At 41.4% G+C, this 17,860-nt stretch overlaps 1 protein-coding gene across 1 annotated transcript in view; it reads right to left on the bottom strand.

Annotated features, from left to right (window-relative positions):
- Positions 1-380: 380 nt before the first annotated feature.
- Positions 381-17,860, bottom strand: part of itga9 (integrin, alpha 9) — an 87,341-nt gene continuing 69,861 nt past the window's right edge. Inside the window, exons 19-28 of the mRNA XM_037678412.1 lie at positions 10,550-10,636; positions 10,306-10,385; positions 8,882-8,965; positions 8,327-8,435; positions 8,127-8,234; positions 5,875-6,000; positions 5,586-5,705; positions 5,406-5,501; positions 2,605-2,724; positions 381-479 (exon numbers count right to left, since the gene is read on the bottom strand). Coding sequence (XP_037534340.1) covers positions 381-479; positions 2,605-2,724; positions 5,406-5,501; positions 5,586-5,705; positions 5,875-6,000; positions 8,127-8,234; positions 8,327-8,435; positions 8,882-8,965; positions 10,306-10,385; positions 10,550-10,636 — 1,029 coding nt within the window. The remainder of the gene's footprint in view (positions 480-2,604; positions 2,725-5,405; positions 5,502-5,585; positions 5,706-5,874; positions 6,001-8,126; positions 8,235-8,326; positions 8,436-8,881; positions 8,966-10,305; positions 10,386-10,549; positions 10,637-17,860) is intronic.

A 17,860-nucleotide genomic window follows, 5' to 3' on the forward strand; every position in this document is an offset into this window, starting at 1 on the left:
AAAATAAATTTACTATATAACACAGCCCTGAGGGTTTTGTTGTCCATCAGTACTTGTGCCGTCTCCACAGCCCTCCCCGTACAGACGTGGCTCTACAGCACAGCTCCACTCCATCATCTTGCTGATTTCCACAGCAGGGGTCCTCACTTGAGCCACTCTGTCAAATCAGAACCCCCCCCACCCCCCATCCCAACCACCTGCACACAAAAAATACAGTCTCCAAAAAATATGGAGAATAAACTTCTCTTCCACATATGAAAGACATGAAGGACCTGGTGCCACTGGGGCGGCTGGGCTGCACCCCCGTGCTATAGGATCCGTCTCAACCCAATCCCTAATCTCACTGGCTCTTCTGGGACCACCCCCCTCATTTCAATGTCTCAATGGTCCTTGTCCATCCAGTCCCAGCTTTCATCGCTGTCTTTCCTGTTCTTTTCAGCTTCAAGGATCTCCCTGTAGCGCCGACGGAAGAATCCCATCTGCAGCGAGAGGGACAACAATGGAAACTGTTAGAAAGATTTTACAGAAAAACAAAAATTTTAAATAGGTCCCGATTTTAAATAGGAACGACTCTGAGCAGCTGTGTGTTTTTAAAAGCACAACCAGTGAGAGCTCATCTAAAACGGCCTCTTGTTTCAGCCGCAGTATTACAAAAATAATAGTCTGCATAACGAGTACGAGCCCAAGTTCAACGTGATGAATTTTATCTTTCAGTGAAATCACTGAAAGCTGAGATTTCTCCTGCAGTGAAGCGGGGGCAAGGAGACAGTAAATTCCTCAGGGGGGGGGGGGGGGGGGGGTAAGAAATCTGTTTAAACATCATGCCATGTCCTCTTATCCTCAAGAATACATCATTTTGAAGTTAGCATAAAAAAAAAGCCACGAGCATGTAAATCAAGACGTTCCCTCGAAGAAACGCGTTGCTTCTTTAAGACGACGAACCTGCTTACATTTCACAAATCTAAAATCTGCATTTAGCAAGTGTAACAGGAGGGAATGTGAAAGTATGAAAAGACTAGTTTACACTGAGCGACCTCGCTCAGTCCATGCGAGTCCATTCACTTATCTGTATTTGGCTACAAATGTTTATTGATCCAGATCTGCACTCTCCTCCGGCATTTCCAGATTGGAGCAATACAGGACATGCGCCGCTCTTGTAACTGGGGTTTATTTTGGCAGGATCAGAGGACTTGGGAGAATAGGGGGTGGGGGGTGGGGGTATCCCTGGACCAACATTCCAAGGTTTAGTTGTGGTATTCCCAGTGGAAGATGAAGGGGAGGAAAAGAAAAGGCGTTTTGTGCGAACAGGGCCCCTGGATATCAGTGTGATTGCCATTTCCACTTTAAAATCTTCTTTCATGTGAGTGGCGTGGTGTGAATTACTGTCCTGTCTGTGATTTGTCCTTTTCATGGCTGTCAGAGGCCTAAAGCAAGCTCTCGCCCCCACGTCGTTCCCTGACCTCCAGCTGTCTCTTTTCAGCTGGATACTGTCCTGACATCGAACCAGAGGTAAACACCAAGCTCCGGGCAGTCTCGTGGGTTTCTGTCTTGTGTTTATTGTATGAACGCTGAGGCAGCATTCAGACTATTGTTTTCCTGTTTATAGCTCCTTCTACATGTGTTTTTGACTGTAACTTCTTCAGCATACTTTCAGCTATTTGAACCATTTTATAAATCAGAACTTTCCACTTGTTTGGGACTATAACTTTTGGTTTTTGGAACTTTATTTACATTTCTTCTCATAAAAATGCATTGGGATATTGTCAAATCATAAAAATACTACCTTAGCATATCTCTGTTTCAATTATATATTTTTTTACACTTGTGCACATTTTAGCTTTCAGCTAAGGTTCTGGTTTTAGCATTTAACTTCAATTTAGCTATTTTGAGCTTTTAATAATAGATAATAACGTGCTAAAGTGTTGTCATCATTGTATGTTTCCATACAATGGTGAAATTGGTTCTTTGCATTTAACCCATCGCACCTGAGATACACCCAGGTGGAGCAGTGGGCAGCTGTTGAGCTGCCCAGGGAGCAATTCGGGATTGGGTGTCTTGCGCAGAGACACACGACATGTGGGAATGGCTGGGAATTGAACCTGGGACTTTCGAGTCCTGAGTCGGCTGCCTGCCTCTACCCCATCAAAATTTACCTGCTGTTTTACCAATTTTAGCTTTTAGCTATTGTTTGAGTAAGTTTAGCTGTTTTTTCTTTTTACCTACTATTTCGCTTGTTTCAGTTTCCAGACACTGCATTGCCAGTTTTAGCTTTTAGCTACTGCTCTGCTTACTTGCATATTTAGCTCCTGTTTTAGTAATTTTATGTACTGTTTTGTTACTTTTACTTACTATTTTGCTGGTTTTAGGTTTCAGATGTGTTGCTATCTTTAGGTTTTAGCTTTTGTTTTGCCAATTTTAGCTGTTGTTTGGATTATTTTAACTTCAAAATGTAGTTTAGCTTTAAATAAACTTTAGCAAAGTCACTGAGCGCTCAGTGTTCACACTGCATCTTCGTAGAACATGCTAATTTGTTGAGTTACATAAGATTTAGTTCCTTGCAAGATGAAAATACAAGTCTAAGTCTCTGTTCATGTGTAGTTTTACCTTCCACAGCAGCACAGCTAAAAGCAAAAAGATGAGGATTCCCACCAGGAGACTGATGGCAATGATCCAGCCAACTACGTAACCCCTCGGTTCCTGACTGTGGAGAGCCTCGAACACCAGCTGGAACACAGCAAGACCGGGTGAGTCACACTCATGCACAGGACACAGAAATACAAATTAAATGAGTGTGGAAGATGATGCAACACAGTGCAAATAAACGATCACATGCTGTTTCTGTGCGTTTTAGATCTGCGAATGATGGGTTTGTAACAAGAGAACGACGAACCAAAATAGAATTCGAAATAAAAACGGTATACACACACACACACACACACACACAATGGGAACTGATTTCAAGTCTGACTCTTGAGGTCTGAACATGAACCCAGAGAGGGACAGGATGAGATTATTTGGGTGATAAATGGTCGTTAGCATCCTTAAGGCCCTTCCGGCGGTTTGTCTATCTGCACCCCACTTTAGCCCTGACTGAGTTCTGCCACTTACGAAGTGAAATTCATTGGCTGTCTCTTGAGAACAAAGTTCAGTGACTCTAACGACCTTTGACTTTTCTTCAGGGACTCCCTTTGATTTAGGACAATAGAAACTTGTTGAAGACATTCCAATCCACCCTTAGTTTTATGTCTCAGGATTATCCTACAAAACTTAGATGTTGATTATTGTCAGTATCATACACATGAAGGACAAGTTCACTGACTTGAGTCATGAAATGAATGTATTTCTTTTCTAAAGACCTTTAACAAGGCTAAACCTTACATCGTCTCAAGCATTGTGTGTTTTAGCCAAGCAGTTTGAGAAATGACAGAAGAACATGACGCAGCTTAGAGACGCAGCGCTGCACAGGCTTTGAACTGAAACGCGGCGGGAAGACGCCAACTGTTCGTCAGGACAAAGCCAAGTGGAAAAGTGCAGAAAAACCTCTCTGTTGAGTAGTTTGCCACATTAACACTTCACTCTAGCTCCCATCACTGGGACATAACTGCTGCAATGCACGCCAAGACATTTGGTGTGCAGGAAAGATGAAAGCTCGGCTGGTCATTGCTCCCTGACTTTGAACTCACTGTTTAACTTTTTGCAGTTACTTAATGTGAAGATCATTGAAGGCAACTCCCTTTTTCTAAATTTAGACCATGCATATTTGTAGCATATGAACATATGGGAAGTCTGGGCCTCCCTACTTAGGCTGCTACCCCCACGACCCGACCCCGGATAAGCGGAAGAAAATGGATGGATGGATGAACATATGGACCTGCTGGGTTTGTTTGCATGTCATAAGTAAAAAGAGCCTATTGATCACAGCCAGTAGAATTGCTGTAAGCAGTCCAACCAGGGTCCACACATCATATTTGCTCTTGGTGCTCCGGCTTGCGGTCACCCCGAGGGAAAGGGTAACCATGTTTACAAAAGCCTTAGAGGAGCAACAATCGCAGGAATAAGTACACTCACTAAGAGCTGAAAGAGCAGCGTGGTATGGACATTTTCTGAGCAGGTCAGACTTTTCTGAGCACCACTGCAGCTCAGGGTCAGTTAGGGTGCCAACAGTCAGCACCCTAATCTCTCAAGAGGTCTCCTTAGTGAGCGTGCTAGGTGCTCAACGTAATTGACAAATTTGATCTGAGGGGCCATTTAATCACTCAGCAGAGAGGAGTAGAAGGAGAGTTTGTCCTTGTGCACAGCTGAGGACCCCAAAAACAGTCGAAGGCTAACCATACCCACAGCTCCCAGCTGTTCCTTGAACTCATTGCCTTTATTATAGGAAAGCACTTCAGTGCAGAGAAACTCTAATCACAGCACGACTGAGTGTGTATATAATAGTAATATTATACATGTACTCGCTGATTGATGTTAATCCTAACAGATCAGTGAGACACAACCCTCCAAGCTGCAGTTTTCTTCTCAGAGGGTGCATGTGATTAACTTTTGTGCCAGATGAATATTTGCATTTTTACCATGCGGGAAACATTTGCTGACTCGTGTATTTTTCATTCTTTATCAGGCTTTGTCCTTCACTATAAAAACAAGGGGTTCAAGAAGTTCACACGGCAAACAGCTGCCTATTTTACATCAGCTGACATGAAGCAACGTTGTACATTTGTGGAGTTAGAAATCCCCCTAAACCAGCAAAATTCCATCCATTCATCTATTCATCCGTTCATTTCTTGTCACTAATTCATGGTCGGGTAGCAGAGGCAACAGATTTAGAAGGGGAACTCTGACATTCCTCTGTCCAGGTATTTCTGGGAGATCCCAAGGCACTCCCAGGCCAAAGAGGATACATAATCCCTCCAGCAAGGAGACTATTAACCCTAACCCTAACCAAATCCCTCCTGCAAGAGGGGATTATGTTCAAATATTTAAGAAAAGTACAGTTAATAAATCTTACAAAACTGCTTATTAGTGAGTCATTTGAAGGTGAGCAGGTTGTTTCAATTCCACATTTTTACAGTAAAAGTAAGTTTCTTTCAGCTGCTTCCTTCTTCAGGGGTCACCACAGCGAGCAAATTCACATGAAAGATCTGGCAATTTGTTTTATGCCAAAAGCCCTTCCTGGCGCAACCTGGAATCGAACCTGCAACCTCAGGATTACAAGATCACGACACTGACCACCATGCTACCACAACCCCAAATGCTGCAGCTCCAGTATTTTTACAGAACATTCCTCAATGATTTTTAACCATATTTTGTAAGACCAAAAGTGAATTAGTCGCCTATTTTAAACTCAGACTTTGTCACAGCCAAGTACTGACAAAGATATCTGGCTCTGTTGCAGATGATGTACTCACAGAAAGTTCTTCTGGCAGGCCGTTTGGCACCTCCACTGCCCTGTCGTTTACTTCTACACTGCCCCTTGTGACAAACTGGATCACAGAGGAACTATCCTGTGGGGGGAAGAGACAACGAGTTGCTATTTCTGTTATGATCACAATAAAATAAATCAGTTGACATTGTGAAATGTGCCTTACTATTTTCAAAATTTCAGTGTTCAGTAGGAGTTTTATTTCTATGCTCAAAGCTTCTTCTTTCAGCTGTGGACCCAGGCTGCAGGAAATAGTCATACATGCTCGCCCAGGCCGGTCACAGTCCTGTACAAAACAAAAAAGCAACAGAGTGGGTTTGGAAAGCTGGAAAAGGGATTTGTCATTAACAGATGTTGCACTAAATTAAAGAGACATGAATCCTCACAGGAGGCGACTCTCAGTGAGCTCTGAAATGTAAAAAAAAAAAAAAAAAAGCAATGACAATGTTGTTTACCAAGACTTTGCGCCCTGATTTGGTGAAAAAGGCAAATATGGAGTGGAAGATGCTTTCTTTGTCCTGGGGGATGGTGCATGGTGTCGGGTTCCTGTGAGGGGTGCAGTTCCCTCGACTGTCCGCCACCTAAAACAGGAAGTTGTTATAAACAAAAAAGAGGAAAATGTATTTTTTATAGGCAAAAATATGAATGTGATAGCTCAGATTTTTTTTAACTAAATTTCTGAGGAAAGGCTAAGAACAACAATATTTTACCTGTTTTAGACAGTGCTCTGAACATTGTTGGATTTGTAACCTGGATTATTGAGCATGAACCGTTGGTGTTCTAGACAGTTTTTTGGACTGCCTTGGTTTAGAAAAAGAGTTTATGGTCATTCTGACCAGTTTCGCACACTACTGGCTAATCCGAGAGGTGACCAGAAAAGTCCTAAATTAAAACTTTAAGAACTGTTACTTACACAGCTAATGTTAATGAGAGAATGATTCACTTTCCCTAATGTTGCCTTCTGTCAATCCCCCCTCCCACCGAGGAAGTCTGCAGACCTATCAGAGGGACCCGGATGAATAAACATAGCGTCATCATTTCAGGACTCTTGGATTCTCTCTGGCTGTCCTAGGTTGACCTTGGCACCCTTGGAGAATGTTTACGGATCTCACCAGAGGGAACTGACTGATTATACCATTCGTATCAGAACTCCTACAGTGACTTGTCGTTCTCCCTCCCCTGAGGAATGTCTGCGTCACTGTTTGCTTATGTGCGGGGTATTTTTTCAATTTCAGGCTATCTTTCCTCGGCCAAGGAATGAGAGTCTGTTAGGAAATTTTTGTCTCCAAATCCTATACATGTTGTCACTTGCATTACTTTTTTGTGTCTAAACAGGTTTCACTTGTAAAAACGTCTTCGAGGCTCAACAAGATTTATCTGTATAAATAAAGGTTGAATGAGAATGAAACAAAAAATGTGTTAAATTTGGGTGGAAATAAAGACAAGGTCTGCCTCTGCACTGAAAGAGAAAATTTCACATCTTTGTGTCCCCCTAAAAACAATAAGATTGTGTTTTGTCCAAGGTTTTGAAATAACTTAAAATACTCAAGTATATACTATCAGGCACAGAAGTAAAATAGTTGATAATATGTTCCATGTTCATGTTTGTGTGGAGAAAATCTGACATCTTTTGAGGCTCAGACTTGGATTTGACACAAACTTGTCCACTTTTGTCACCATAAATGGCCCAATTCTGTTATTGCATTAAATCTGAGGAAGTTCGCAGCAGCAACATGCCGGTCCCACCCCCTGACAGATTTCCCATACAGAGTGATTTAGAGGTGTCTGCTTTACTGCCCAGCCTCCAGGGAGCACTTCCCCTTTCCCCTCTTCTCTGTCCGACGTGAAGCTCTGGAAGTAGAGCCTTCCTCTGGCCTTCCTTGTTTACTCTGCCTCCCTGCACGTCTTTTATTGTAGTACAAATACGGCAAATTTAACAGTATATTTAACTTAAAAATTCTCCATAAGAAGATTTTTTTACAGTAAATATTGGGAATTTTAGGATTATATGTAGGAAAGCTTTAACATATGGAGTAACAGCACAAAATGCATACATCATCTGACCAAATCAAATGCATCTGGATATAAATATAAACTTGTGACTGCCCGGTGTGCCACAGGCTGGATGATGTTGTGAAAGTTTAAGAATTGTTGTTTCAGGCTCCGGGTGGTACGAGGCAGTAGCCAGCCCCACAGGTGTCCCATTCCTCATTCGTGCAAGCTGACTGATCCCAGGAAAGTGATTCCAGATGGACTCTAGGAGGTGGGATACACCAATGCTGCCCCCCCCGCCCCCAATTCACAGTAAATACAATTAACAGCTTGAGCTCCCTCTGAATCTACCTATATGAGAAGTGCAATGCAAGGGTTAAGAAAACACTTACATGCAGAGGGAGTATCATGCTTCTTTATCTAAACGGAAAATATTTTGAGACAAAATTAAACCCGTAGATTCAGTGGCAGCATCAGTAGTTTGGATTAGATTAACTCCAGTAAGACCCAACACTTGGAAAAACTGCCAACCAGGAGCCCAGCAGTTTAACAGCTCTCTATGCAGAAACTCGTCTGACTTGGACGCCAACACAGTGAGAAGCACAAAAAACCCACAAAGAAGCTGAAGATGTGGCGACCTGCAGGTGAATAAACTAATATATCATAATGATTCCTGCTGGATATGTACTGTGGATAGACTGCTGCTGGTTTCCACCTGAGTTTCAATGACGTGGAACATGTCAGCTCCGTTTCCAGCCAGCCGGTTGGGAATCCTGATGTCCACCGTGGAGCCAGGCAGCCTGCTGGGGCCCTTGTTTATGGCCTGGAAACACACCACACAAAGACAGGGAGCGATGGAGATGAGGAAAAAAAATATATATATAAAAAACTGTGTATTTTTTGTACTTAAAATACCTGGAAAGTCAGATTTAGAGGCTGAAAGTTGCATTCCATGTTTTCCAACTGGACGAAACGCGATGCATCGATGGAGTTTCCATACACAAAGGAGTTTGGTGTTACCACACTGCAAACATAACCCACAGGATTCAAGTGAAAAACAGAATATACTACATTATTAAACAGCGTGCTTATTTAAAAATCTGTTTTCAGTCATGTTAAGATGGGCAGAGAAGTGTTTTCTTTAGGGGATTTGTGTGCAGGTTTACTCTGTAGCCTCCCTCCACATTAAAGACAACAGTCTTATCAAATGTCAAAGTTCTGGCAAATGTGGACTGTTTTACATCGTTCCCCTTCCTCTGTGAAGCAGAGCTGTGATAAAGCATTCAGAGATAAGATATTTCAAGTGAATATCTTCCATATGGAGAAAAAGAAAATGCTCTCACTTTTCCTGAGACGCAACAAATCGACAACCAGTCACGCTCTTCATTTGTTGATGTACATAAGACAGCTTTAAACTTGTATACTAGTCACAAAAAATGATGAAAGATCATGTTTTTTGTTGTTTCTTACCCTGTAATGGTGGTGTCTGTCTCATGGATCAGCGGGATGGACAGATCTAAACTGTTATCAGAGAGATTGTGCTCTGGATTGGCGCTGAAAGACACAAAACACACTCAGATTCAATCCCCTAAAGTATGAACTAGTGGTAATTTTGATTCAAACAAATACACTTTTTGAAAAAACAATGAAGTGACATGCATAAAAGGAATACCTGTTAGTTTTAATAAAAATCTTGCATGATTTTTGATGTTCAAAGTATGTGTTGCAAATGTCTATCAAATCTCTAATAAGACTAAGAGCTATATCTAACAAAGTTAAGTCAGGTCCTCAGGTCGGATTCTTCTTTTTGAAACGTTTTATCTTTTATCTAATAAACTTCTTCATTCTGAGTGGCTGCTATAAACTCAGTCTTATAAGGAGCATCTTCTCATAGTGGATCAACCAATTTGCTGGTGACAGACAAAACTAATTCACATGCAAAAGGAGGACCATCAGCCTAATGACCGATTGTTAGTGCCCTGATGGCCGCTTGATATTCACAGAAGGCTGAGTGGTTCTAACAATAACAGCATTGTAAGAGGTTGACAACTGGATACGGAGGCCTCCGCCCCAGTTTATTGATGGACAGGTTCTCTTCACAAACATGGCCTCCTTTACTCCTCTCTCAAACCATCGTTCCTCTCTGTCCAGGATGTGAACATCTTCATCCCTGAAAGAGTGACCACTGGCCTGTAGATGAGTGTAGACTACAGAGTCCTGGCCTGAAGTTGTTGCTCTTCCGTGCTGGTCCATCCTTTTGCCTAGTGGCTGTTTAGTTTCCCCGATGTAAGACTGATCACAGCCCTCCTGACACTGAACAGCATACACAATATTACTCTGTGTCAGAGGACTGGATCTTTGGGATGGACCAGTTTTTGTCATAATGTATTTTGGGGTTTAAAAGCCACTGGGACGTTGTGTTTAAAAAATAAACGTCTCAGTTTATCTGAAAGTCCTGCAACATACAGAATGACCACTGGTCCGGGTTCCTTCTTTTCACCTGATGGCTGGCTGGAGTCCTGTTTGGGTTTCTTCTCTGCTTTCAGGAAGGCCCAGTTAGGATATCCACGTTTCTCTAGAGCCTGTCTTGTGTGGGATTTCTCCTTCTGCCTGGCTCCTGAGTTAGTGGGGATGCTGTCTGCTCTGTGGTACAGAGTCCTGATGACTCCTAACTTGTGCTTCAGAGGATGATGAGAGTCAAACCGTAAAAGGCATGAGCATGCATCAGGATAATAGAGCTATAGCCATTTTTTGAGGTTGCTAAGGCGTATTAGCTATGGTAGCCATTTTGAATTGTGTTCACACACAGTGACAGGAAGCTGAATGACTGCCTGCCACCATGCAAGGCAGGTGATAACTGTTGTTAGAAAAACACAAAGATTTGGGAGCCTTACCTTTTAGCTTGAACTAAAAACTGCAACGTATCATTTTCCCCAGAAAGTCGAGTTGTGTCAAAAATCACTGCAAAATGATACTAGAAAAATAAAATATTGTGAAATGATTTGATAAAACAAGTTCATACTAACAAAACATTCCCCATCCATAACATGTAGTCAACTGGAAACTTAAGCTAATAGAGTTTAGAGAATATCTAACAATGCCATGTATGGATATTTTGTACCAAATCTTACAAACTACCTTAGTTTGTGCCCTCATGAAGGGAAATCCCACTGCGCACTTGAGGAAATCCAAATCGACAAGCTCACAGGAAATACCCTTTTCTTCCTGCAAAAAGAAAGATAGAGAGTGAGAGGAGGGGACAGAGACAGACTGTGGAGACAGATTGGGTGACATGAACAGAGATAGATGACATGGAGAGGAAGCTCCAGCAGACAGGAGGCAGACTGGAACACAAAGCAATCAGTTCTGATAAGTTCAGGAACAAAGGACCGGCAGAAGCTTTGGATTGTAAAATAAATACAAATCCAGCTGCAGCAGCGTAGCCTCAGGGGGACAAACCTCCTAACATTTACAGTTTGATAACAGAAGATCAGTAAAGCAAAGGGTTCGAGTCTCTCGAGGAGTTCTAAATCATGTTAAACAAAGTATGCACAAAGTTGGGATGGCACACACGTCTTAGCGGGTGGGTAATTGGACAACCGCCAGACGGTGTGTTTGGAAGCTTGTCTAAACAATATGGAGCTTCACGGGCTGAGCTGTATAAACACGGAGGTCTCGACCCTGTGAGCAGTAAGAATTCTTTTAGTGAGAGTTCACCGGGAGGCTGTCAGCTGAGCTTGTGCTCAGGGAGTGCAGACACCCCACAACTGTAAGGATAAAAATAAAAAGGACTTCTGGGATTTTTACAATGGCCTTTGCAAAGCCTCTGCTTGCGTGGGACGCCGTCCAGTTTTGGTCTGTGTTTACAACATGCTTCTAAAAACGATAAGGGAAGCGGTGAGGGGGTCGTCTCTGCTGACATGTTTAAAGCTGTCCACGCCCGCTCCGACTGCCCGTCCTTCAGCACACTAGCTGTGTCCTTCCTCCTCTTTGAAGAGATAGTTCGGTGATCTTTAGGGATGTTCTATCAAATAGTTAGTACCTTATAGAGCATGGAGTATATGGAGACTTCCATGTTACAATGTGTTTAGTGTTTAGACTATTAATTCCAGGGCGGCTGTGGCTGAATGGTTAGAGCAGTTGTCCTCCAATTCAAGAGTTGGGGGTTTGATTCCACCAGCAGTCACATGCTAAGATGTTAACTCAATTTCCAGTCATATTATTTCCATAACTGACTATTAATCCCTTTATGGCTGTCTTTCCACAGGTTGTCCCATACTTCATCTTCTATCAAGACATTCAACTCCAATTCCCATTTCTCTTTAATATACCAGGTATTCTGGTTAATATCAAGTGAGAGACTCTTAAACAAATTAGAAACATGCATTTTTGTTGGAATTTTCTTTTCTAAAATGGAAATAATGTATTGTTCTATATAATGTGGATCTTTATTAATTCTCTCTTTGTCTTTATGGTCCATAATGTAATTCTTAATTTGTAGATATTATACATATCTTTTGCTGGTAGATCAAACTGCTCCCTAATCTGTGAGGAAGATTTAAAACCTGTTTGTCCAAACAATTGAATGTGATGAGACCTTTGATGTCCCATTTTCTAAATCCCTGGTCCCATATGGGTGTGTGGGGGTGGGGGGTGGGGGTTGTCTATATTACCCACTATTGGAATAGCTCCAGATATTGATCCTGTGTCATTTAACATTTTTTTAACTTCCATCCAAATCTTCAGAGTATGTTTAATCCATTCATTCTCAATTTTCAGTTTAATGACAGATTTTGAATCAATAAAAGACCAGGTTGACAATAATATACTTTTCAGTTCATCTTGCTCTAGTTGAGTCCAAACTGGTTCCTCATCTCCCCTAATCCAAGTGACTATGGCAGCTAATTGAGCTGCCCAGTAATAATGTTTAAAATTAGGTAAAGCTACTCCTTCTTTATCTTTTGGCAAATAAAGTGTCAAGTTTTATTCTCTTGTGCTGCCAGATAAACTGGGATATTAATTTGTTTAGTTTATTGAGAATAGGGAACACATGGACAAAGATTGGAACAAAAAAAAGAATATGAGGAAGTAAATTCATTTTTATGGTTTCAACTCTATCTAATAGCGAGAGTGGGAGGACTTCCTAATGGATCAGATCATTCTTTAGTCGTTTTATTAACTCAGTGTAGTTAGCTTCGAATAATTTTGTGGGGTGAGTTGTCAGAGTGATCCCCAAGTACCCAAAGCCCTTATTAGACCAATGGAAGGAAGACACCATTTTATTTAATTCCTCAGGCCACTTCCTTGACCTCATCATCATTTCTGATTTGTTTTGATTTATTTTATATCCTGATATCTCTGCATATGTATCTAAGCATTGCATAAGCGCTGGCATTGATGTGATTGGATGTTTTATAAAAAGCAAGACATCATCTGCAAAGAGAGCAATTTTGTGGACCGTTCCTTCTCCATCCGTTATTCCTTGAATCTATATTTTTGGAGTATAGCCTCCACCAATGGCTCGATGCTTAGAGCAAAGAGGACAGGTGACAGTGAATCTCCCTGTCTCACTCCTCTTCCCATTTAAAAAAACTCTTACTCTAGACTTAGGGATTGTATATAGAAAATTGAACCATTTAATGCATCTCTCGGCAAAGCGCGTTTCAATGAGGGTTTGTTCTAAGAACATCCAATCAACTCTGTCAAATGCTTTTTCAACGTCTAAACTAAGGAGCGTATAGCCTGATCAAAGACTTACCTCTTTTTCCATACGCTTTGCGCTATGACTGATGTCATGGCTGCTGGGGTACTAACTATTAATAACTATTTAATAGAAAAATCACTTTAAAATTATCTTAAAAGTCTTTTAAAATAAGCAGCGCCACCTTTCACTGGGAGCCCATGGAGGGCCCAGCAAAGGGTGAGAGGGGGAAGGGGGCGCCCAAGCATAACTGGCAATGATGGAATTTCCTCCGTTTCCTGTATCCCTCTGTGCTGCTGTGCAAACACCGCCTGCCCCATGGGGCAGGGCGGGATCGGGGGTAATCATGAAAAAATCTGCCTTTTCACCCGTCACCCAACTGGCAGCCTTTGAGAGGGACCAGAGCGAACGGTTCCTCTACAGCGAGAGGTGACAGTGTCTGTTTGTTCAGCACTTCTTCACTCCCTTTCTCTGGCAGAAACAAATCCATGCTTGGATATTCAACAGTGGCAGAGCCATTAAATGCCACTAGGACTGTTTACACTGATTCTGTTTGCTGAATTTAAGTAGTGTGGATGACGATACACAGGACGCCTCTTTTCTGAATGCATTGTCTTTTTAAGTGTCCTTCAGTTTGAGTATTTAAATATTTGGCTTTATTTTGGCCAAGCTACTGTCATCACCTACTTATTGCTTTCATTGTATGTATGAGGATGAAGCGTTTCAACATCTGAGCTCTGAAAAATCTCACTTAAAAGCCAAAATATATCAATGATTCAAAAATACTCTGGTTTACTGGTCAACTAAAATTTGCACTTTTCTCAGTTGCGTTACAAACTTCTGGGCTTTTCACCACAATGCCCATATGTTCCAAAATTTAAATCACCAGAAATGTGGCTGTAAAACATTTTATAAGCTTTTGCTTTAAGCAAAGTACTAATAACAGATGACATTTTGCAAAAACAAGTATGTTGAATCTAACAATAAAAAGTAGAAGTAAAAGCTTACTTTAAACAAAACTAGAATTGAAATTGAAGTAAATAAAAGGTTGCTACTTATAAAATTGTTCCCTTTTTTACATGATTATGGCTGTTTTCTTGTTATAACAGGTAAATAAAACCCAATAAATCCAAGAATTTATTATAGTTTTTTAGTTTTTAATGTAATAGGCAGTATGCTGTACTTACTGTGCTTTTCGACATACAAGTTGCACCTTTTTGCATAAATTTGCATACCCTGTGACTTATACACTAAAATGACTAATATACGTCCCCCCCATGTTTATAATACAATTTTTGGCTGATATCTGACAATTTCATTCATTTTGACATGGAAAATATTGAACACTACCCAACATTTTTCAGTCAGGACATCTGGACAGTTGCTTTTTTTTGTGCTGAAACGTTTCGCCTTCGATCCAGAAGGCTTCATCAGCTTATTATTGAGGCCAGAGCCAGATTATTGAGCATGGACTTTATTGAACACTACCATTTTCAGTTGCTAGAGGGCCCTCAAATAATATGGCAAGCCAAGTGTCTCATTAATATGTAAAAGTGGCTATTAATGAGACACTTGGCTTGCCATACCAAGCCACCTTCGTCTATCTCTGGAAACCCTGGAGAAAACGTCAAATCAGCTTCATTTTGCCGCGACGCCCAGGTGAAATGAAGCTGATTTGACCATTAAAGTGCATTTATTAAGGAAAAGTTCAACTGAGACACATCTTTGCTATGACGACGAGCAAACAAATAGTTGTTTTTAAGTATTAATCTTGTTAAATTCTTATTAAAGTCCTCCCGTCCATGCTCCCACAGCCACCATTTGGAAGCCAATCGATTTTTGGCACAACACCGGCCCACGTTTCCAGGTGGTCAACAGTGACGCACAATTGATGCAACTAATACAGCAAAGTGACTTGTTTTTTATGTATTTTTCCACTTTATTGGACATTTTTGGACTGATGCAACTTATACAGCAGTGCAATGTGTATGGCAGAAAGTACGATAAATAACAATGAGTTATAGCCTAAATTCAAGGGTTACCACCCCCACTGGCCCAAAAAGGCCCCTCAGTGAACTAGAAGTGGGCCATCAGTTAATAATCACAGGTTTTTCAGCTCTGTACACATTTTATTTATTGAGCGAAGGGGCATGAATATTCCTTTTGATTCTACAGGTTATGTACCTCTGCACTGGGGTAAGTCATAAAAAAAGCCAAATAAAACCACACATTAAAACAACCTTCTCATTTTAGTAACAGCCATTGAAAGAAATCTAATCCTAAACAAAATCCTAAAACCAGAACATCCAGGTCTCAGACAAGCGCATATCCTAAAGCTATCCACAGCCTTACAAAAGTAATGTAGCCCCTGTATGTCTACGTTCATGTGTGAAAAGTGGGCTGATATTGCAGTTGAAGCAGTGGTGGTTTGTTGGATGGTTTAGTGTGATGAGGCTGACCACACATCAAGCCTTGGTTTATGGGAACATTAAATTGTATATTGCCAAATAAATAAAAAATTAGAATAAAAGCTACAATTACACATACAAAGTACACCAACAATAAAAATGCAGAGATAAGAAAAATCCAAATATCTCGCAGATGCAACAATGTTAAGTCAGGTCCTCTGGATGGTTTCTTTGTGTTGAAACTTTTCATCTTTCATCCATCCATAAGTCTGAGGGGCTGCAACAAACTCAATCTTATAAATAGCACCTTCACATAGTGGGTCAACTAGTTTCATGGTGCTCATATGGTTTCTGGAGTCAGCTCTCTCCCTTGCCGACTTGTTTGAGGCAGTTATGGCCAAAATGGTTCAAAATATCCTGATTCATGCTCAATAATCCAGAAGGACGAAACGTTTTAACAAAAAGAAACCGGCCAGAGGACCTGACTTAACTTTGCTAGATTATTCTACCTGGATTATTGTGCATGAATCAGGATATCTCACAGATGGGTTTTCCTTTTCCATTTTGTTGCTCTTCACAGATTATAATTTGGCACGACCATTTACAAAAATTTAAATCTTAAAATCAACTGCTTCACTGTTTAAAAGAAAATTCAGAAGTGCACAAATCTTCCTTCCTGTCTGGTGGAAAGGCAGTTCTCCTAAAAGTCCTTCACCTCCACATCTCTCTGACCGCCCGTGTGGTTGAAACAACACCCGTCCTTCTTTAACATGTGGGGGAGCACAAGTCAGGCTTAAGTCAGTGGAGAAAAAGGCTCAGAGGAGGGTTATCTAACCTTAACTCAACAAAACGGGGTCACATCAACACCTCTGATGTTTTCAGTAGTAATGAGAATGTTAGAAAATGCATACAGCAATAAATTAGCTTAGTCGCCTCTGTCTAGTCCTTTCCTGCCCATCACTTCCTTGTCTTTTCGAGAAGCGGGTCCCCCTGACGTATCAAGTTCCTGGTCAAAATGAGGTTTCGGGGCTGCTGGTAACCATACACCTACTGTCAGCTGGCTTCATTAGATTAGCTATGAAATAGACGTAGACTTGATATTTTTAATATTTGTCTGGGTGTATTTTATTTCAAATCAATTTTGCAAGAGGGGGAGTTTAAGCCATGCCACAGGCTGTGTGCTCTGCAGGGATGGTTTTATCCATCGCAGGGGTGAGAAGGATAAACGTGGCGTCTAAAAGCTGTCCTGACGGATGCTGTCAGAGCATTCTGTTCATGGCGTATCACTCATCTTCTTTTTGTAACAAGTGAGCGAACAGATGTGTGCAGAGGCAGTGGTGGCTGCTGGGAAACCCATCGACTAATGCAGGGGTGGAAGTGAGAGGATATGGCAAAATGTGAAGGTACCTACGACCAGCGTCTCCACAAACGCCTGTTAAAACGACCTCTTCTCATAGCTGCTTGAGACGTGAATTTGAAATGGTATGTAAGTCAAACTTGTGGGAATATGTGATCTGCGTCTTCGGCCACGTTCTCATAGACATAACTCTTTGTTGTTGACACGATCCGTCTGTTATAAATGAGTCACAGAGTCGTATGACAGGTCAGCTAAAGGAGCTGCCCTCTGAGGCAGGACAGCTGTTCGTGCTGGTGCTCCCCTGGTCCTTATCCTTTAATCTTCTGTTCAACCTACACACAATGCAGGAAAACTACTTCATCAGTTCTCACACTGAAATGTCTCTTTTTTCATGCACTTCACTGTTTAGACTGGATCCTTCTTGTATACTTGGGAATGTATGTAGTCTTTTTTAAAGGCACTATAATTGAGAAAATGTGCATCTCAGTGGAAAACTTAAGCAAATCTTCTCATTATTGTATTTCTTCGTACCTACCGTACTTGCTGCCGTACACGTCGCATCAGTCCAAATATGTCTAATAAAGTGGGAAAAAACCTAAATACATAGCTTCGTCGTATAAGTTGCATCTATTATGTGTCACTACTGATGCGCCACGTTTCTTACGTGTCACCGCTGACCACCCGGAAACGTGGACCGGTGTTGTGCCAAAAAATTGATTGGCTGCCAAATGGCAGATGCGGGAGCATGTACAGGAGGACTTTAACAAGAATTTAATAAGATTAACACTTAAAAACAATTATTTGTTTGCTCAAAATTATAGCAAATGTGTGTCTCAGTTGAACTTTTCCTTAATAAATGCACTTTGACGGTCAGATCAGCTCTATTTCGCTCGGGCAGCGTGGTTAAATGCAGCTGATTTGATGTTTGCTCATGGAGTTCTGGAGCGAGACGAAGCTGGCTCTGTATGGCAAGCCAAGTGCCT

Source organism: Nematolebias whitei, chromosome 1, assembly GCF_014905685.2.
Source record: "Nematolebias whitei isolate Nwh7 chromosome 1, NemWhi1, whole genome shotgun sequence".
NCBI lineage: Eukaryota > Metazoa > Chordata > Actinopteri > Cyprinodontiformes > Rivulidae > Nematolebias > Nematolebias whitei.